Raw genomic sequence first — 21725 nt, 5'->3', positions numbered from 1 at the left:
CAAATGGAGTCTGCTCTTCGTCTTCCATGCTAGGGGAGAGGACCTCAAAGCGATTGTGTATTTCCAAACAATCAGAGCGAACCCTGGGCCTCCTACTTCTTTGTGTCACATTTCTCCATATATCTGGCTCCTGTGTTGGTGAACTAGCCTCCTTCTCAGGGGAGTCCCCTGTCTCCTCCTTGGTGGAGACGGTGTCCTCTGTTGCTTCCAAGAAGAGCTCCAGCTCTCTAATTCTTTGGAGCGTAGCTACATGTTCCTCCAGTTGCTGGACTTTGTCTTCTAAGAGGGCAATCAACATGCAATTGCTGCAGGTAAAGCTGCCTGCAACCTTTGGCAAGATGGCAAACATTGCGCAGGAACTGCAGGCGACTGCAGCTGTTCCCTCACCCTCCATCTTGAGAACGTGTCGTTGGGGGTGGCTACAGTGGTCCTCCATCATAAGATGCATGAAGACAGGACAAATAACTCCCCCCCCAAAAAACCCTAGGTCTCCCCCAACAAACGTTTGAGACTAGCTCCCCTAAATCTAAAAGATGGATCAAACTGCATGCGCCGCTAGGTGCCGCTGCTGCCCTGCAAGCTCTGATAACCTCCTCCCACCTCCCTCTGACCTTTGCACAGGGAGAGCAGCTAATCAGCCACAAAGAAACACACACACACACACACACACACGAGAAAACCCTTTTTGCTCTTTCTTCAGCTGCTGCCCTGCAAGCTCAGGAAAGATGGCCGCAGCCAGCCAGAGACCCAAGTGGATAGGCTATCAAAGGAATCCTCTTCACTGGGAGAAGAGGCAGACAAACCCAAGGAGCTGCTTCCAAGAATGTGCAGGGGGTCCAAGGCCAGCAAGGAGAAAAGAGGATGTCAGTAGAGATAGCCCAGGGAGGGAGGTGAGAGGAGAAACCTGGAGTTTCTGTGGTCCCTCACCTGAGAAACCTCCATTGCAGATCCCTGCATCTCGAGCCTTGGCCAAAGGAACAGGGGGCAAGCCAAGGTCATTCCTTCTGACCAGTCAGCAACCCTTTAGGCCAGGCATAGGCAAACTCGGCCCTCCAGATGTTTTAGGACTACAACTCCCATCATTCCTGACCACTGGTCCTGTTAGCTAGGGATGATGGGAGTTGTAGTCCCAAAACATCTGGAGGGCAGAGTTTGGGGATGCCTGCTTTAGGCACTCAGGGTAGGGTGTTGTGTGAAGAAAAGCACCCCAACTCTTGGAGTGTAAAGGTATTTAAGGCCAAAGTAGCCCCCAAACTCCTCTATGGCATCCCATTATCCCACTGGCAGTTAACCAGTGGTTGGAACGCATCCAATCCAAATTCTTGCACTAAATCCTGCCAAATTGTGTGCCACATGCAGCTATGTGTCTGGAAACTGGACGAGCTGCTGGAAACCAAAGCGTACTGACTCCGCCTACATTCCATGCCCGAATCTTCCTCTTTAACTTTCCACATACTGGCAGAATCCCACCACTCTGAATGGCTAGCTTGCATTGAGAGCAAAATCAGAACCTGTGGCCTATCGCTCAAGTCACTGCTTATGTTCCCACAATTGGAAGCATTCTAAACAATCAAGCACAGAATCCTAGATATTTAATTCCAAACCCTTAGCAGCGTAGCCAGTAAAACCTGTTTCCCATTGGGGCTGAGAATTCCACCCTCATTTGGCCAGGACACTCCATATTTACATCAGCTTTATGATCCCCACCTAGGGAGAGCTCTTTCCCTTGCAAGATTTAACGTCTTACCATATGCAGTTTTGCAAGGTGGATTTTTTAAAAACCCATCCTATAAGAGATACTGCCCTTGTGGCACAAAACAGGTTGAATCCATCACATACATTTTCTTTTATTGCCCATTTTATACAAAAAATATATGAAAAGTAGAAGAAGGGGATTTATCGCTCTGACTCTTCCAGGATGTCTTATTTGTTGAACCATTGTGTCGCCCCAGCTTCTTCAGAGGAGAAAAAAACTTAAACATGTTGCAGAGCTCCCAAAAATAGACCAAAGGCAATTGTACTGTACTTCATCCAGCAGAGCTTTACTGCTACTGAAAGCAAATGAGCATAATGGTCACAAATCCAGTACATTCAAAATCCAGTTGTAATAAGACCAAACCTTAACACTACAGCATACAGAATACCACACAGGAACAATGAGATAAAAGGAAAAAGTGAGACCCAGCCTCCTCCTGGTCTGACTTTAATAGTCAGCACAACCTTGACAGAAAGATAACAGAACTAGTTTAAACCAGCTGTACTCAGCTTCCCAGAATAAATAACCCAAACAATAACCTTCTGCCTGTTTCTTTCACATAGAAAGAAAACTTTCCAGAACACTCTTGAATTAAGTAGAACAGGAAAAATCTCTACACATAAACCAACACTTTCTTTACTAAGAAATGCAGACTGACAAATTGTAGGAATGACGTTGTGGAGAATGTGGCAAGATTTTTGAATAAAACCATGAAATTACGTCACTATAGGTCCTAAGAGCCATTTTCATACCTCACGGTGTCTGGACAGTTTTATCCTAAAGTATCTCCTACTATGTTCTGTTAACAGTGTTGTGTTCTGATCCATGTAAATGATGCGCGTATTATATGCCAATATAGGAGACTAATTGATTGAAGTGGATTTGTTGCACCAGGACAATGGGGCACTTTAATCCACTTTAATTGCACAAACCTAAATTTCCAGTGTGCCCTCAAACCTCTCCCATAAAATACAGCCCTGGAGGTGACGGGAGATTTTTGGCTTGACTTTAAGCCTTCCCCACTGGCTTCCCCTGGTGAAGGGCTGCTGCTGCCACCACTTCATGGTACCTGGGATTTAAGTGCAGCTGCAACTGGGGAGTGGTGTGTCACAATCCTTCTCATTTAGGTTTTCATGCCAAAACGGGAGGTGATTTTCTCCTGAGTTTGTAAGCATTTTTAAAATTACTCTGTTAGTACCAACGTAGATGAAGTCTGTGATTATACCCCTATTGCATGGAGCAGGTTTTCAAGAATGTGCTTTAAGAGCAGAGAGAATGTGAGCTATGCCAGCCCTGCAGAACAGCCCCCTGTTGTTAGCCCCATTTTGCTGAAGGGAGGCGGGAAGAAGTGAAGACAACCCTGAAGAATAGCTGGATGTTGTTAGCCTAGTACTGGTATTTCTTTTCTTTCTTTTTTTGGGAAAAAGAGGGGCGAGGGAGCTGTAAAGTTGACTGCAGCAGCAGAGTGGAAGTCAGGTGGAGAGCAGGTTTGGTTGCAATCCATCTGTCTCGAGAGACAATGGAGTGTGCCTCCAGGGGTGAAGTCAAACCGCAGGGGAATCACAGTGCCTGCTGTGGCTGCAGAGACTGGTCACTTGTAACTGTTGCCATTCTGCATTGTTTTTTGCTGTGTTAGCAGCACCAAAGTGACCTCTCTGGGCAAGCCTGGGCAGAGTGGGGGGCGGGGGTGTCATGGGCTATGCAGATGACAACACCCCCGTCTCGGCCTCGCAGGTGTGGGGCCAGTCAAAGCCATTATGCAGGGTGTGGCCACTGTCCCATGCTGGCCACTGCTGCAAAGAGTTTTGCAGGCTCAGGTTGAAGAGTCAAGCAAAGAACATAGCCAGGCTATAGAAGCAAAACAGCAGCCAAGAGGCCTGATCTTTATTGTTGCAACAATGACTCCAAACTACAACATAAAAGATGCAGAGAGAAGCCCCAAACAAAGGGTGTCACTCTCTTTTAAAGGTTTTCCCGAATTGCCCATAACACCACATTGAAATCGTCACACATATGTCACAAGCATGTCATAAACTAGGAGTGGCATCTTGGCTGAAAACTGATGCCTTGTCAGTCAGGGATATTTAGCATTCCTGGCACTGGTTAAGGCAAAAGGTGATGCCCGCAATCTCTGACATCCAGGCCAAGTCCAATATCCCCCTTTGTCTGAGTCTGGAAGGTGAGACCTAGCACCTATTGGGTATGGGCAGGGTTTGCAGGGAGTACGTGACCATTCCCCTTGGGGATTATGGCTCCCCCAGGCCTGACCTCCCTCCTCTGGTCGCCATCCTTTCCCTGAGCAAAACACCACTGGAATGATGAAAATCCAGGGACTTCCGGGTTATCTGGGGGCAGATGTCATAGATGAAGGGGATCGAGATACGGATATGCTCGTACCCCTTCCAATCTGCGCCCCATCCCGAGAGACGAGGGTAGGGTGAGCAAGGATTACTCACCTCCATCACTGGTGCTGTGCAATGCCAGGTCTATAGGCAACAAAACCGCCACCCTGCGAGACTTCTTCACCTCGCACGGGGTTGACCTGGCTTGTGTGACGGAGACCTGGGTGCGCGAAGGGGAAACTGTTACCTTACGAGAGATGGCGCCCCTGGGTTTCTCTGTCCTCCACCAGTTGCGGACTGTGGGCCGGGGGGGAGGGGTGGCACTATTAATCCGAGAAGACTGTTCTTTCAGGGCTCTACCATCGCCATCGATCCCCGGCATTGAATGTGTTGGCCTAGTGTGGGGCTCCGAGGTGAGCTTGGCTGTCTGGCTGGTGTACCGGCCACCTAGTACACCAGCAGCCACCCTGTCAGGCCTGCTGGAGGCGGTGGCCGGCTGGGCCTTGGAGTTCCCTAAGCTATTGGTATTGGGGGACTTCAACATCCATGCTGATGCCACTCCCTCCTCACAGGCTCTGGACCTGGTGTCTTCCATGGCGACACTACGGCTCTCCCAGTTTGTTTCGGGCCCCACACATCAAGCAGGCCACACGCTGGATTTGATCTTTGGCATAGGTATAGATGTGATCATGTTTCCTTCGATGAAGGTGCCATGGTCTGATCACTACGCACTGAAAGCCAGGATTGATTTTCCACCCCCACCCTGCTTAGGTGGCGATTGCATTAGGTAAGATAAATGAATCTTTGGAACAGCTGACTTCCGGGTTTGCGCCATCGATTAATGGCGGATTCCCTCCGAGCTCCAGAGGGAATCGGCTCTGCAGAGACTGGGTCTTACCGCTGCGGCGGCGCAGGGACCCCTAAAATCACAGGCGCAGAAGCCTGTGAACATAGTGACTCGGCGGGCACCATTTGCGCCCCCCCCAATCCGTGAAGGAGCCTTTTTTAAAGGCTTCGGAACGGGGATGGGGTGCGGCGCGGTGCTGAGAGTACTCCTTCATCTGCGGAGTGAAGCCGCAAGCCATTATCGGAGAGCGCTGACTTTTTCCTTGGAACATTTGGACTCTAAAACATCAACCTGTGAGTAATACGGAAATTGGAATTTTAAAGAAAAATTTGGCGGATCAGGAACGAGCGGGGAAGGGTTAAAAAGGAAGTCCACCCCCCTCTTTGTAAACAATTTAAAGCAAAGGACCTGCTAGCTAAGGTTGAGAGAATCTTTTCTTTTTTTTAGTAAAAGACTTTAATTTCACGGTTTTGATATTATAAGAATTTTTGCTGGAGGATAATAAGATTAATTTTGGGAGCTGAAGTTTCACACACACACACACCCCCGGACCCGGGAGTGTCTAACGAGAGAGCCTGTTGATGAAAGACTGAAAAGTTTGACAGCTGTCAAGTTGGCTGCCGAGATAGAAAAGGAGAACCTTGTTTTTGTTGCCTCTGTTGGTTAATTTGTAATAATTTGTTGAAAATAAGGAAGAGCTGATAGAAAATAACCTGATTTTTGGACTTGAGCTGAAAGGAATACTAAGGACCTAAAATCCCCCTAGAGGGGTTTAGTGACATTACAGGAATGGCTGGAGGAAGGAAAATCCAGGCTGAATTGGACAGAGCATTTGTTCTCTTGGGAAAGTTACAAGGCCAAACTGATGTTTTGGCTTCAAATGTTACAACTCTGGACTTAGCAGTAAAGAACATTGTTGAATCTGATAAGGACTTGAAACAAGGAACCTATCCAACTGAACAAATTGAGAAAACGGAGAGCTTTGACAATATGGAGCAGGTGACATATGTTGCCCCTGAAGAAAAGGAAGGAGGAGCTGAAACTTTGCAGAAGTTAAAGGAGAGCAGCATTTTGAGGCCTGACATGATGACAAAAAAGGAAAATAAAAATCGGATGTGGAGAGCCTGGCCTGAATTGGAGGTGGAAGCTGGAGCTTGGGGGACATTTGGACCTGAAAGGAGTATAAAACAAGATTTGAAGTACTCCATAAGCTTTATTTTTAAATATGGAGGTATGGCTGGTAGAAACATGGATCCTGTTGGGCCGGAGCTTCTTCGAGATTTGGAGTTTAACATTAAAGACTATCAAAAAGACTGGCAGAGAGGAACTGAGAGAGAATTGAGAGCCTCGGACGTGAGATCTCCAGGCTAAACAGTATATTGAGACTGATGGATTTTGTTGAGGACTGAAACCGGGAAAAGGGTGGGTGGAGTTTGGGAATCCAAAGGGTATATAAATATAGTTTGTTTTATTTTTACTTTGCTTTGTTATTGGTATGGAAATTGGGAAAGACGTGGAAGGGAAATTTTGGTCGACTTTAGGAAAAATGTTTAAGAAAAAATAATGAGGTATAAATATTGATGTGTAAATTTGGATAAGTTAAAATTGGTTTTTAAAATGGTCTAAATTAAATTAAAATAAGGTTTGTAAATATAAATTGAGGAAATGGAAGAAAGAAGAAAAGTAAAATAATAACATGTTAGAATAAATTAAATTAAGTTAAAATGGAGAAGTAAGTTAAGGATTTGCTGAGCTAATAATTTAAATTGGAATACAAGAAGGGGAGGTGTGAGGAGGTCTGAGAAACAAGTTAAAAGAAAATAAGTATTTGAACTTTTAGGTGTTTTTAATTGTTTTTTTAAGTTTTGGATTTTTGTATTTTTTTTTTGTTTTTTTGTTTTTATATGTTTTGTCCTTTTTTGAAAATGCTAATAAATATTCATTAAAAAAAAAGAATCTTTGGAACAACTTAGCAGGAAGGTAGATGCGACAAATGCAAAAGTGGATGCGTCAAATGCGAAGGTGGACGCTGCAAATATTAAAATTGATACAAATACAGAAAGTATAAATAGTTTGGGACAAAAGGTGAATACTAACATAGAAACCATTCAGAAATTGATACAGGAATCTACTTCGACCCGACAGATCGCAGAGGAAGCCAAGGAAAAAGTTGCTGCTGTGGAAGTCAAGGTAACACAACTGGAAACAAAGAGAGTCCCAGATATACAGAGACAAATTGAGGACCATAAGTCGATGCTTTCTATGATTGAGCTTAAGGAAAAACAGACAAATTTGAGGATCAGAGCTGTACCTGAATTGGAGAAAGGTAGTTTGATAGACTTTCTCACGCAGGGATTTGCAGAGTTTGGGGATCTGGATTTGGAACAAGAAGGAGTTAAAATCGTGAGTGCCTTTAGGCTGGAAGAGGAAAGAAGAATAGAGTAAGAGACTGTTTGATTACCCTCCGATCTAAAGAAGAGAGAGATAAAATTTTGGGTTGGCACTATCAGAAGACCTAGGAAATATTACAGTCAAGAGTGGAAATATTTAAAGATATCCCAAAACATCTTTTGGACCTTAGGTCCAATTATGGAGATCTGGTTGCTCTGTTGAGAAGGAACGGAATCATCTTCAGGTGGGAATTTCCCCAAGGCCTATCCTTTAGCTTTAAAGGAAGGAAAATGAAAATAAGATCAGTTGAGGACAAAGAAATTTTTTTGAGTAACTACGAAGAGGATCTACAGAAGGGACTAGGAAAAGAGCCAGGAGCATCGGACAGAAGATCACCAGATAGAGGACTAGAGCAAAGAGTACTGGACAGAAGATCCCCTATAGTGGACATAGCAAAGCTACCTTTTGGACTGGACTGCCCAGGGAAAGCGATACTAACACCACCGACAGAACAAGAGCAAGCACTGGGCGCAGTTGGAGGAGAACTAAAGTAACTACATCATGGCACTGCAAGTATTAAGCTGGAATGTCAATGGACTGAACTCCCCGGAAAAAAAGACGAAGAGTCTTTCATTTACTAAAAAAAGAATAATTGGACCTGATTTGTTTACAAGAAACACATGTGATAAGGCTACACAGGAATATATTGAGTAATAAAAGACTGGGACATGAATTTATTTCATCAGACAAAGTTAAAAAAAGAGGAGTAGTACTTTATGCAAAGGAGAGCCTATTACCGAAATTTCTATTTAAAGATGACCAAGGAAGATTGGTGGCAATCGAAATTCAATCACAAGGAGATAAATTTTTGATATTAGGCATTTACGCACCAAATGAGGGAAAATCGGAATTCTTCAAGAAGCTACATGAGACTCTGATGGACTATATGGACTATAATATGATCTTGATGGGGGATATGAATGGAGTGGTGTCTACAAATATGGACAAGGCACAGAGACAGGTAGTTACTAAGGATGGTAGACTACCAAAAACTTTCTTTGATATGGCTGACAATATGGATTTAGTTGACATATGGAGAATGAAAAAACCCCTGGGAAGAGAGGGAACCTTCTCTGAGGCCAAAATGACATGGACAAGAATTGACCAAATTTGGGTAACTAGAGGGCAGGCTCCGAAGACTAGAAAGGTGGAAATCTGCCCTAAAACCTGCTCCGACCATAATGCTGTGAAGATGGAAATGAAACTAACATCAACTGGTTCCTTCAGATGGAGGATGAATGACACATTGTTTAGGAATGAAGAAGTGACTAAGAAGGCCCAAAAAACTCTGAGAGACTATTTTGAGATAAATATGAACACCACTGTTGAAAAAAAGAGTAATTTGGGACGCAAGCAAAGTGGTTATGAGAGGATTTTTGATACAACAGAATGCGATTCAAAAGAGAGTCCAAAATGAGAAAAAAGATAAGATTTTGGAGAAAATAAAGGAAGGAAAAAAGAAACTGAGAGCGAAACCAAAGTCGCAGGAGATTCTGAAAGAGATAAAGTTATATCAAGTTCAATATATGAAAATGATGAACCAGGAAATAGAATGGAAAATTAAACAGATGAGACAAGATACTTTTGCATCAGCAAATAAATGCGGAAAACTGCTGGCTTGGCAAATGAAAAAAAGACAAAAACTTAATACTATTACAAACTTGGAAGTGGAAGGAAAACATATGCATAATCCAGTGGAGATCAGGAAGTGTTTCCAGAGGTACTTTAAACAATTATATACACAGGAGACGCAGAAAGAAATGGACATTGACCGATTTTTGAAAACAAATGGACTACAAAAAATCTCTCAATAAGCTAATGTTGAATTGCAAAATAATGGAGCAGGAGGTAGAAGGGGCCATTCAGAACATGCAATTAGGTAAATCTCCAGAACCGGATGGTTTGACCTCAAGATATAATAGATCCTTGAAAGAATGGTTAGTACAGCCATTAAAAGAAGTTTGTAATAAAATATTGGAAGGGAAAAGGGCACCAGAGTCATGGAAGGAAGCATAGATTACACTTATACCGAAAACAGAGTCTGAGAAGACATAGCTTAAGAACTACCGCCCTATATCTTTGCTTAATGTGGATTATAATTTTTGCAGACATTTTGGCTAAAAGATTAAAAAAGGTGCTAGTAGAAGGAATTAATAAAGACCAAGCTGGCTTTCTCCCGGGCAGACACCTGTCTGATAATACGAGGAACATAATTAATATTCTAAAAAAACTACAAGTGAATATTAATACTAAAGCAGTTTTGATATTTCTGGACGCAGAGAAAGCCTTTGACAACATTTCTTGGAGTTTTATGTAGAAGAATTTACAGGGGATGGGGGTTGGTCAAGGTTTTGGCAAGGGTATAGGTACAATTTACTCAGAACAAAAGGCTAAATTAATTGTGAATAATGTAGTGATGGAAGAATTTAAGATAGAGAAAGGAACACGACAAGGTTGCCCAATCTCTCCATTGCTTTTTATATCGGTCTTGGAGGTTCTTTTAAATATGATTAGAAGGGACCAAATGGTTAAAGGTATACAAGTCGAAGCTAAACAGTACAAATTGAAAGCATTTGCCAATGATTTGGTATCGACATTACAGGAGCCAGAACCTAGTACTAAAAGAGTACTGGAACTGATCCAAGAATTTGGACAAGTAGCGGGATTTAAGTTGAATAAGATGAAAACTAAGGTTTTAGAGAAAAATCTAACAGTGACTGAGAGAGAGAGGTTTCAGAAGGAGACAGGATTAACACTGGTTAAGAAAGTGAAATATCTAGGGGTTAACATGACCACTAAGAATGTGAATTTATTTAAGGATAAGTATGAAAAATGTTGGATGGAAGTGAAAAAGGATTTAGAAATATGGTCAAACCTGAAGCTATCATTGCTAGGCCGAATTGCTGTGATAAAAATGAATGTATTGCCAAGGATGCTGTTTTTGTTTCAAACATTGCAAATTTTGGATAAAATGGAGTGTTTCAAGAAGTGGCAGAGAGATATCTCTAGATTTGTCTGGCAGGGCAAGAAGCCTCGAATAAAATTTAAGATATTAACTGATGCTAAAGAAAGAGGTGGATTCGCCCTGCCAGACTTAAAACTTTATTATGAATCAGCCGCTTTTTGTTGGCTGAAAGAATGGATGCTTCTTGAAAACACTGACGTGCTGGATTTAGAAGGTTTTAACAATGTATTTGGGTGGCATGCATATCTGTGGTACGACAAGATTAAAGCACATAAAGCGTTAAAAAACCATATTGTCAGAAAAGCTCTGTTCAATGTCTGGATAAGATATAAGGACTTGCTTGAAAATAAAACCCCAAGGTGGTTGTCACCAATGGAAGCGAAGGCTCAGAAAAAGCTCAATATGGAGGCCAAATAGCCGAAATATTGGGAAATTTTGGAACAAGAGGGAGACAGATTAAAACTGCAGAGTTTTGAAAAATTAAAAAATAGAGTGTGAGATTGGCTTCATTATTACCAGATAATGGAGGCATATAATCTGGACAAAAAAATTGATTTCCAGGTGGAAAAATCAAAATTGGAAACACAACTGCTAGATTCTAAAATTAAGAATCTGTCAAAAATGTATAACTTGCTGTTGAAATGGAATACTCAGGATGAAACCATGAAATCTGCTATGATTAAATGGGCACAAGATGTTGGACATAACATTATGATGGCTGACTGGGAGGAATGGCAGATGAAGGTGATGGACTACAGGGAACTGGCGGAAATGACTGGCAGAATCTGAGACCAGGGAGAAGAGTTGGTGGAGGAAGATTGGAAGAAATTTAAAGACTATTTACAGAAACATTGCAAAATTAATGAATGTTAGTAGGATGTTGGAATGGTGTTATGTGGCTTTAGCAGAAATGTTATAAAGGATTTGAGAAAAACTGTTAATTGGTGAAAGGAGGGAAAGTAAAGATACACTATACTAAGATAAATCACAGGATAAAAATTTGAAAAGATGGAAAGGATTTGCTGAAACAGATAATTGAATTTGAATACAAAAAAGGGAGGTGTGAGGAGGTCAAGGAAATAAGCTAATGAAAGATAAGTTATGGGAAGATGCGCTGTATTCTTATTTTTTGCTTTTTTAATGGATTTTATTTTTTCTAGTTTTTTCTTTCTTTTTCTCATTTCTGTTTTTTTTCTTTATTGTGATGTGTTGTATTGTTTTTGTTTAAAATGGTGTTTTTTTGTTTTTTCTTTCTGTAACCTTTAACATTTTAATAAATATTAATTCAAAAAAAAGGAATGATGAAAATCCATCACAGATGTGATTTTATATTGAATTTTTTTTACTGTAGAAAATGAGATCACGGCTCTACTGGGTAAAAAGTAACAAGGCTGGATACAATGTTGCAAGTCAGTTCCCCACTTTCCCTGACTCCGCGGGGTTCCTCGGCGAGGAGGCCTGGTTTACACCTGCAGTACCGGGGGTCCTCGTTAGGGGGCGCTGCCTCGCAAGCAGCCGTCAAAATAAGAGACGCCCCGCGATCCCTTCGTCTCCCGGCGGCGCTTAAACAGGGAAAGGGGGGGGAATGGGTCGTGTGTTTCTTACTGACGTTTCCGGCTGCCCCGCTTCCCGGAGCCGAGGGCAGGAGGGGAGCCCCGCAAGGAGGCGGCCGGGCGGAAGGGGCTTCCGGAAGGGCGGCGCCCCGCCTCCCCGACGGAACTACCGCTCCCGGCATGCCCAGGGCGCCGCCGCCGCCGCCGCCTGCCATTCCCGGCGTCCTCCGGGAGCGGAAGCGGAAGCGCGGGCGGCCCCTCAGAGGACGAGCAGGCCCCGCGCGAACCCGCGCCTGCCTGCGCTCCCCGCCCGGCGCGCCATGGCGGCCCTGCAGGGGGCCTTTCCGGGGGGAGGAGCCGCGCCCCCGCCGGCCCAGCTCCTGCCCGGCCTGCTGGCGGCGGGGAGCGCCATGGAGGGGCTGGGGGCCCGCCGGGCCGGCCTCTGCGCGCCGCCGCCGCCGCACAGGATCCGCGCACGGTAGGCGGCGGGCGGGGGGCGGGCGGGGGGCGGGCGGGGTGGTCCGGACCTGGGCGCCCTGGCGGCTCCCGCTGAGCGCAGCCTTCTCTCCCCCGCAGGCCGCCCGCCCTGCGCCGCCGCAGCCAGAAGCGCCGCCTGGACGGGGAGCCCGACGGGTAAGCGCCAGCCGGCGGGGAAGTGGGGAGGGGGCGCGGCGGGGAGCGGCCCCCGGGAGCTTCGGCCGCCGCGGAGCCCCGTCTAAGCTGCGCCATTCCTTCGCCAGCTGCCCGGAGGCCAAGAAGAGGCTGGCGGAGGCGGTGCCTGCCTTGGGAGAGTGGCTGCTTGTCACGGGCCAGCCGTGCGGCCCGGGACTCTCTCCGCAGGGCCAGAGCCACCTGCCTGGTCCGCTGGACGTTCCCTGGGAAGAGATGGAGCAGTCGGCGGGGGAGCTGCAGTGCGAGGCGGCCCGCAGGAAGCTGCAGGAGATCGAGGACAGGTAGGGGCCGGGACACTTCAGCTCAGGAGGGGGGAAGGTGCCTCCTTTTGCAACCCCCTGGACTGGATTTGCTGCTGCTGGCCTGGTGTTTGCTTGTTTTTTGTTTTCGCACTGGTATTTTCTCTACTTTGGCTGAAAGTGAGTAGGTGCAGAGGTGAATAGGTGAGATTGATAGACCTCATCTTCTCCTCCCCCCACCCATCAATGATTCCATCAGAAATTGCCCAAACACTTCCAATGTTGCCTTCACAGCAGCGTTGGAAACTTTGAAGTATAAGCTAATTGCCAAGCAGCACCTTAAATTTGCAGTTGCCGCAACGGAATGTCTAGCTGCTTTTTCTTTTTTTGTGGTGACATCATTATTATTTTTTCATTTCATTTCTATACAGCTTTATATTTGAAAGAAAAAAAATCATATCCCTGCCTTTCTGTTGCTAGAATAATTGACGAGGATGAAGAAGATGAGAGCGCCCTTCCGGCAGGGGGTGTCTGCACCCTTCCTACCTTGGTTCTTTCTGACACCCTGAAAACAGGACTGAAGAGGGATTACGAGGGAGACCTGACAAGGCAAATGATTGAGTCCATGTAAGGAGCTGCCAGAGCAAAGCCTGGCTCATGGTGGTGCTTGGGAGGGGGCCGCACAGTCCACTGAACTAACAATGCATTTGCCAGTCTCACACACACCCTGCCCCCCGGGGCCATAGCAAGGCAGGCTGGGACAGGATCTTCCTGCTTGGCTTGAGGAGGGGATTGTTGAAGGGACCAAAAATAGGCAACTGTGGGGATGAACTCCAGAGCAGCAGTAACACTGCAGGGCTTTGGCTAGGGGTTGATGCAACAGGATTCTCTGTTGTGATTCATGTGCTGTCATCCATGCAGGAGCCGCCCCTCCATGGAGCTGGTGCTTTGGAAGCCTCTCCCAGAGTTCCTCACTGAAAGGACGCCTGTTTCTGTGAAAAACTTCAAGCCACTGATCACAGGAAGATGCCCCACGAAGCCAGCAGCCCAGGAAGATGCCTTTTGCCCACAGACGGCAGAGTTTCCTGAGCAGCCTCAGCAAGAGGAGATGCCTTCGGACCTCTATGGCCCCCTGGGGCGCCCTGCAGGTGCAGACGAAGAGATGGAGTTGTAGGCAAAGAAGAAGGGGCTGAGGCAGAGTTCTCCAGACATGCTGAGACTGGACTTTTCGGGGGAGGGGACTGTGAGGACCATAAAGAGTCTAGGGTGGAATAGTAACATGTCTGGAACATGGAGCAGAAGACGCTTTCAGAGTCCTTTTAAAGAAACGTGATGGGTAGGGTTCATATTTTTCCTTTTGGGTGTGACTTTTTTCTTCCCTTTTCATGGAGTAAAAGTCAGGAGCTGACAGTGTAGTTTTGGCTCAGACCACCCTCTATGCGCACTGAGTTACAAGTGTTGTTCTGTTTGGAACTTCAGTGGAGGATTTTCACCTGCTTTAAAAGGAGAGTCTCAATCTTGAGTGTTTGGTTGCCTGCGTTCGCTTTCACTGCTGCTCCTTGAGCCGTGTGGCTTAAGTGTTGCTGTGAGGAAAGGGCACCTTGCAGGCATCCTTGCCGGCTCAAGTGTGGCCTAGAAATTGTCAAGAGGTGGGGCGGGATAGAGGCCAAGCCACAGAGTCAAGAGCCATTTCTGTTGGCTGACTCCTGCTTACTCTCCCCTTCATCCCAAAGATTGCTCCATTGGGTTGAGGGAGTCAGGACACAGTTGATGGCTTTGGGCCAACCATTCCCAAAACCAATGTCATACAAGTATCAGCCTGCCCAAAACAGCAGCTTTAACGTTCATTTCACCTTGTGCCTGAATCTGAGCCATGGCTGGTGCTGCCAGTCCTCCAGTGACAACTCTGAATGCCATAGAACACAAAGTTGCTTTCCTCTGGAACGATACCTCGTGTCTTTATTCAGAAAAGCCATTTCCTGGCTGCCAGGAAGCTACAAAATGGTCCTTTCATAAATCTAGAATTACCAGGAAGGGCAACATCAGCAAAACATCCTTTTGACATCCTTAAAACCACACTCATTTTCCCCTGTTCTTGCTTCATTTCCTGGATGGTCACTTGACTTTATGTATATGTCCTTTTTGTTGGTGTTTTTTAGTATTATTAATCCTCCCTGCCCACACTCCTTGTCTTCTTCAAAACGTTAGAACAATTGTACCTAAACAGTTACATCTTAATTCAGAGTGGAAACCCTGTGCATCCACCCCCACTCTCCAATCTTGTTAAGACTAAACTGTCATCTGCAGCCAGCAGGGCTAGTGGTCAAGAGATTGGTGGTGTAGCCTGGCAACAACTGGTGGGCCAAAGAAGTATGAGAAAAGCATTTATCCCATTGTTATTTTCCTTTCTGGTAGTCCTCTACATGCAAGCAGAAGCGGCTTTTAAACTGCCCAAGTTTCAGAGGATGGAGGGAAGGACACAAAGCGGTTAGAATCTGCTGGTTCCCACTCTGGTAGCATGTGGAAGGGCCTCCACAGCTGATGTGAGAAGATGGTGAAGGCAAATGTCTGGCTCTGGCATTGGGTTTTCCATTGGCCCACATGTCAGAAGGAGTGAGTGGTGGTTCTTTTTCAGATGTTGCAGTTACCATTCATGCTGGCTAAATGCTGTTTAATGAAGACTACTTCTGTTGGTGGAAGGATAAAATAGGTATATAAAGAAAGAATTCCTGAATGCCAGGATCCAAGTTTGGGGCAAACACTCCATGGTGAGGACACAAGCAAAGTGTGGGAATACAGACCTTTAGAATATGCCCTTGTGTATTCTAAAGGACAACACATTTGGTAAGCTTAAAATTGTCTAAAACTCTCCAAAGGTCAGATTCATGTGCTTTTCCGTACAGCAACAGCACTCAGAAAGTTGCACAGGCTGTAGAACTTGGCAAAGTGGTGAAAGTTCCTAAATTATTGGTATAGGAACTCAAGGGAGGTTTGTTAGAGCCATGCGGCTAAGCTGGAACACATGCTGAGCTTTTCAGGGAGCGGACAAAGACTTGATTATCTAGTCTCTCAAGGTGAGCTAAGCCTGGCAGGACAGCTTATGTAAGCATGTTGGTTATGAGGCTGCTTATCCGACAAATACTGGTGAGAGAAGGGGAATTCTTCTGATTCCAGAAGTAAATAGATCACTTTAATTTATTTTCCAATTCATTTTTGTCATTGAGACCTGTCTCGGCTTCCCCACAGGAAGACAGTGCCACACAAGTATAGCTCAGAGGGGGAGTTCTCCGAGTGTGTGTGCTGGTCCATCCGTTTGAAATAAGCAACATTGGATTGTGGTCTGTCTTTGGTTGGACCAATTTGTATGTCAATAAACTTTTTTAACGTTTGTAGTATGCTGTGGGATGGTCTTGCTGTTTTGACCACTGAAGAGGTGGTGGAATAGTTGCAAGTTTCTACTGGCCACTGGTGATGCTGCGTTAGCTAGCTGCCATGAAAAGCTCCTTTGGACTTTATAGTTCAGCCTTTGCCCCTCCAGAAGGCCCTGAAAAATATACACCACCGAGCACTCGCAACCTACTGAAGTGATCAAACCATCTCCCTGAACAAGCTGTGTTGCAAATCAGCAAGTGACATTCGCTAAAGCAATAAAAGCACCTGCAGTTGCTGTATAAGGTGGAGCAGGTGTCTTGCATCTCAAGCACTAACAGCGGCCTAAATGCGACCCCCCCCCCAAAAAAAACACTGCCTTGAGGGACACATTACCACATTGCACTTTCAGTGTTTTGGTAACTTTATCTGGCTCTCCCCCTACAACTTCTAGTGGCACCCTTGGATTTTGAGTCATGTGCAGTTTTTAGCCTATGATCCCTCAAAGTGTTGTGACTTCTGTGTCAGCTGAAATGAAACTGCAGGTCAATACAAGAGCTGATGGAAAGGCACCATGTACTGTGCCTCATTACATAACATGGACCTGTTTTGTGCCTGCCTGCTCCTTGTCTAACAGGATTGCTGGGGCAACCCAGTCAGATGGGTGACATCAAGTTCCGCTGTTATGAGATGTACACCGCTTCTGCTCAGCTCTCTCAGAACAATATGGGGAGTTTTGGGGCTTTCACAGCTGCTGCTTTCATGCAACTGCTATTTTTATCAGCCAGAAGTTTTTGTCCAGTTTACTAAGCCCTCCTCCAAATCAGAGGTGGGCCTATTTTCTTGCTTCCTGGTCTGGATCAAAAGCAGTTTCACAGCATTTAATAGTACAGTGGTACTTTGGTTCTTAACTGAATCCATTCCGGAAGTCTGTTCCAAAACCAAAGTGTCCAGTAATGCAAAATGGATTACAGTGGTACCTCTGGATATGAACGGGATCCGTCCTGGAGGCCTGTTCACAACATGAAAGGAACACAACCCACAGCGGCGCATCTGCACACGCACGGGTTGCAATTCGCCACTTCGCATGACGTCATTTTGCACGTCTGCCCGTGTGCGAGTGGCGAAACCCGGAAGCAACCCTTTCTGGTGCTTCCAGGTTGCTGCGGGATGTAACATGAAGTGGATGTAACATGAGGTATGACTGTAATCCGGTCCAGACAATTAAAAACAATCCCTAAAACAGCAATTTAACATGAATTTTACTATCTGACGAGACCATTGATCCACAAAATGACAGCAATAGACCAGGCTGCAATTTACTACCAAGTATATTGCCATTGAAGGAACGAGTGTGCAGGGCTGTTGCTGCGGTCGGTGCTGCCGTCGCCCCCACCCTGGTGCTGAGTTCCTCTGCTGCCTTTGTCACTGCAGTATCAGCCATCCCCTCACCGCTTCCGGGTGTCGCCAGTGTCCGGCGCTGGCACCGAGTAAGGGAAGCCCAGGTCGGGTGAACTCAAAATGGAAGTGCAACCCCGCACAGAGTACGTTCGGATTTTGATACCTTGTTCCTTTCAAGATCTTAATGTGAATGCCATCTTAATGTGAATGCCATACTTTCTGTTCTGACTGCCCAAATAATAATAATCTTTCTTCAAACCCTAAACCACCTTATTGCCAGCAATTGTGCAATACTGTCTATAGGAAAAGTATTTTACACGTTTAATAGGGTGGGGAAGGCAGGCAAGAAATCACTTCCATTTTTTTAATTGCAGATAATTGTTTAAATATGCAGCAGAGGAAAAATAATTATTACATTTTTTTGTTTTACAAAAGATTTCTATCCCAAATTGCCCCATTATTTACATAAATGAAAGGGGAAAACCCACCCACCCCTCATAGGGCAATGTCTTACTCAAAGAGCACAGGTGCCCACTTCAAACCCTGTAAAATGTCAATTTCTTAGATCGCCTCATCTCTGCATTAGGCAAATGTTGGGTAGATAAAACATACAAATGAGAACAATACTTAAGGTTCTGCTGAAACACTTTCAAGAGGAATGTTCTTTATAAGTAGCCCTGCTCTCCTTTTGGCTGTGAGGGCAGGGGCTCACTGGGGGGAGTCAGAGACTCTTTTACACACTGATCAGCTGCGGGAAAAGTTCATTGGCAAAGGCCTCCTCCCAGCCATACTCTGCGTCCAATGGGGAGGACAGGTCACTGAAAGGGGAAGGGGAGCCCTCGTAACCTGAATCACTGGAAGCATCTAGCAGACATGGGGTGAGCTGAGGCTTCTGGTCTGAGGTGAGCAGGTGGGAGACGCCCAGCTCAGGTAAGAGAACATTGACAGGCTCCTCCTTGACAGAGATGGGGTATTCCAGGGGAACGCTTTCAGAGGAGGGAGGAACAACTTCCTCTATTCTCACTAGCATATTGGCTTGGCCCTCCCCCTCCGCCACAATCTCCAGGAAGAAGGGTTTGGTATACTCATGGTCAAACCGTATCAGTTCATTAATGGCCTCCAGCTTGGGTGTTGTGGACCCCAGAGAGGAACTGGGGGAGGCTGGTAAGGAATCTGCTTCTCCACTCGCTTCTTGGTGCAACTTCTCCACACAGGCTGGTTCTGCACTTCCTCCATAGTGCAGGAACAAGTCTGGATCCAAGCTGTCCAGAATGCCCAAGAGGAGATCAGACTGCAAAAGGAATAAGTCCTCTCATTAGCACAAAAAGCATCCCATTCCAAGATGTCCCAGTCAGCTCCCCAGCTCCTAACAACCTGCCTAACCTGTTGGTGAAAGTAAGGTGGCTAGCCGTTGCTGTGAGAATGTGAGGAAATCAAGGCCGTTCTTTGTGGGATGAAGCCCAGTCTGAGCTGTGCTCTAGGAAGCCAAAGGGGTCCATGTTCCATCTGCATTTGTGCACAGCAGGCCAGAAAGGGTTGCAAGAGAACTCACCTCAGAATCTGAAGAATCAGAGTTGTCTGGATCCAAGTGGAGGCCACCACCAGCAAGGCGAGCGGCTGCTGGGCCTGTCCCTGCTGCAGAGGAACACGTAGTCTAAGTGCTGCAGACTCAGCGGACCCGGCCGTTGCCCCAGTGGTGCTGCCCCTCTCGGGCTGCTCCCCCTCATCTTCTTCCAGCATCTCCACCTTTGAGGGGGAAGGAGAGAGAGACTCAGGTGAGCGCTCGAGTTCAGGGAGACAGGTGGGGCCTCCTGGAGCTGCTCTCTTACCTTGAGCGCTACTGCCGTCGGTGCTGCCCCTCCTTCTGCTCCCGCGGGCGGTGCCGCCGCCGCCGCCGCCTCCAGAGCGGGGAGCCCGAGGCGCAGGCGCAGCTCCCGGTTCTCCCGCGCCAGACTGTGCGTCCGCTCGCGAAGCGCCTGATTCTCGGCCAGCAGCTTCTGGTTCTGCGGGGAGGAGAGAGGCGGCGCTGAGCGGCGGGATGCGGCCCCGGGAGCCCTCTCCGGCCCGCGCTGCCCTCCGCGGCCCACCTACCTCCGCCTCCAGCTCGACGGCCTGCCGCTCCAGCTCGCCCATGCGCGCCTTCTTGCGGTCCCGCGCGCTCTGCGCCGCCACGCGGTTCTTCAGCTTCCTGCGGAGAGAGGCGGCAGGCTGTCAGCGGCCAGGCCCCTTTCCGGAGCCCCCTTCCCGCCCGCCCGCCCGCCTTCCCCGCTCCCCTCACCGGCGCAGCGCCTTCTCCTCGGGGCTGAGGTGCGCCAGGCGCTGCCTCTTGCGCGGCGGCGGAGACAAGGCCGCGCCGGGAGCGGGCGGCGCGGCTGCCGAGGAGGCGGCGGCCGCCGGCAAGAGCAGCAGCCGCGCGTGGGGAGGCGGAGGCCCGCTTGCGGGGACCGGCAGGGGGACCATGGCGGCGGCGGCGGCGGCGGCTCGTTCCTCCTCTCGGCGCGGCGGCTCCTCTCGGGTCGCTCTCGCTCCGGCGGACTGGCTCGCCAACAGACCCTTCCGCGTAGCTAACGTCGTGGCTCGCGCTCATTGGTCAGCGTGCGGCGACACCGCCGCAGGGAGAGCGCTCATTGGTCAGCTGGCGGTTGCGTCAGCCGGAGGAACTGCCCGCGCTGCGCATGCTCCCTCTTCTCGCCCTTCCCCCCCAACCAGCGCCACGTTGGCCGCCCTCGCCGCGCAGCCGCAGAAGCAACGCAGAGGGCGGACGTCTCCTGCGCAGCCGCTTCTGTCCGCGCCGCTCGCTGGGCTCTGCCCCGAGGCGCCCGCACGAGGGCGACGGCGGGGCCGGAGCGGCGGGAGGAGGCCGCCGCGGGCTCCCTCGCCCAGGCCGAAGAGGCTCGCTCGCAGCCTTCGCTGCCTCTGGCCCCGGAGCCTGGGGCTCCCGCGGAGGCGCTTGGTGGTCCGACCAGGCAGGAGAGCTTCGCTTCCCCGGTCGCCCCCCTTCCAGCTTCCAGGGTTAGGGAACATTTTGCACGGTCCCTCATGTCCCTGTTACTCCTCTTGGCTCTAGAGTAAACAGTCCCCGATGCTGGCGGCGTCCTTCACACAGGAGTTGCTCCGTCCCTTCTCCTGGGAGAAGCCATTCTGAGGCAGCAGTGAGCCTGGGCCAGGCCTTGTGCAGATGGGCAGCGCTCCTGAAGTTCAGGTGGGGCCAGACCTTTGCAAAGGACGCTCTCCCTATGCTTTGTGGAGAGAAAAGCACCCTTGCCCCTCTTCCTGGCCCTCCTGGCATCCAGTTCTGCAGACTGCAGAGGGGGCGCTGTGCCCTTCTTCAGCATGCCACAACAGCTACTCTGCCACGCACCCCTCTCACAGGGAGGGGCAGGGATGGCGACAGGGACTGGTTGCAGTAGGCAGAGCTCAGTGGGGTGGCTGGATTAAGCCAGAAACAGATGGAAGGTAGCAAAGGAGAAAATCAAGTGAGGCTTTTCCACCAGCTCCCTTGAGGGGCTAGCAATTGTCTTTGGCTCTCCTTCAACTTGTTCTCCAAGATCTTTGGCTCTCCTTCAGCTGTCACCTAGTGACAACTATGTATCATGACTTGGATCGGTGGTTCCCGGAGGGTATGGCACTCCGCACTGCTGTGGCAGGAGAGGATGGCAAGCAATCAGTGAACTGAACAGCCTCCTACAGGAACATCTTGCAACATGGTAGGAAGGATTTAGTACTTTGCATCATTGTCCACATAAAATTTTGACTGGCTTATAGACTCCTTTGCAAATCGCAGCTGTTCAGGATGAGGCAATGACATCCATTTCCAATGATTGCACCTTGAAAATGTCACTGGACTCTTTTTTTGATATACAACCAGAAACAGTATCCATACCTCTGTTCAAGACCACTGACTATTCTTCTACAGTCTCTCCACGACACAGCATGAACGGGGATTTTCAGTTCTGATACATACGAAAGATCAGAAAAGAGAATGGCTTCTTTGTGTTTATGAAGGGATCAGAGTTTGTCTCAAATTATACCTACCGGTAATATAAATGAGATTTTCCAGCAAAAGCAAGCTCACACCTCTCATTGAGTTTGTATACATATTTAAGGCACATAGGTAAGGGGCTCATTTA

At 47.7% G+C, this 21725-nt stretch overlaps 2 protein-coding genes across 2 annotated transcripts; one reads left to right on the top strand and one right to left on the bottom strand.

Moving 5' to 3' along the window:
- The first annotated feature begins 12493 nt into the window (after positions 1-12493).
- Positions 12494-16220, top strand: CCDC117 (coiled-coil domain containing 117). Its single transcript, XM_081892918.1, has 4 exons — positions 12494-12547; positions 12655-12867; positions 13306-13452; positions 13747-16220. Exons 2-4 carry the CDS (start codon positions 12800-12802, stop codon positions 13997-13999), a joined length of 468 nt encoding a protein of 155 aa, XP_081749044.1. The 5' UTR covers positions 12494-12547; positions 12655-12799; the 3' UTR covers positions 14000-16220.
- A 2450-nt stretch (positions 16221-18670) lies between these two features.
- Positions 18671-20070, bottom strand: XBP1 (X-box binding protein 1). Its single transcript, XM_081892844.1, has 5 exons — positions 19874-20070; positions 19687-19783; positions 19425-19598; positions 19148-19341; positions 18671-18886 (listed from the first exon to the last, which is right to left on the bottom strand). Exons 1-5 carry the CDS (start codon positions 20053-20055, stop codon positions 18697-18699), a joined length of 837 nt encoding a protein of 278 aa, XP_081748970.1. The 5' UTR covers positions 20056-20070; the 3' UTR covers positions 18671-18696.
- Positions 20071-21725: the final 1655 nt, after the last annotated feature.

The sequence above is a fragment of the Podarcis melisellensis genome (assembly GCF_964234715.1).
Source record: "Podarcis melisellensis genome assembly, chromosome: 16".
NCBI classification, from domain to species: domain Eukaryota; kingdom Metazoa; phylum Chordata; class Lepidosauria; order Squamata; family Lacertidae; genus Podarcis; species Podarcis melisellensis.
The sequence above is the reverse complement of the archived record's forward strand: the minus strand, read 5'-3'. Positions and strand labels throughout refer to the sequence as shown.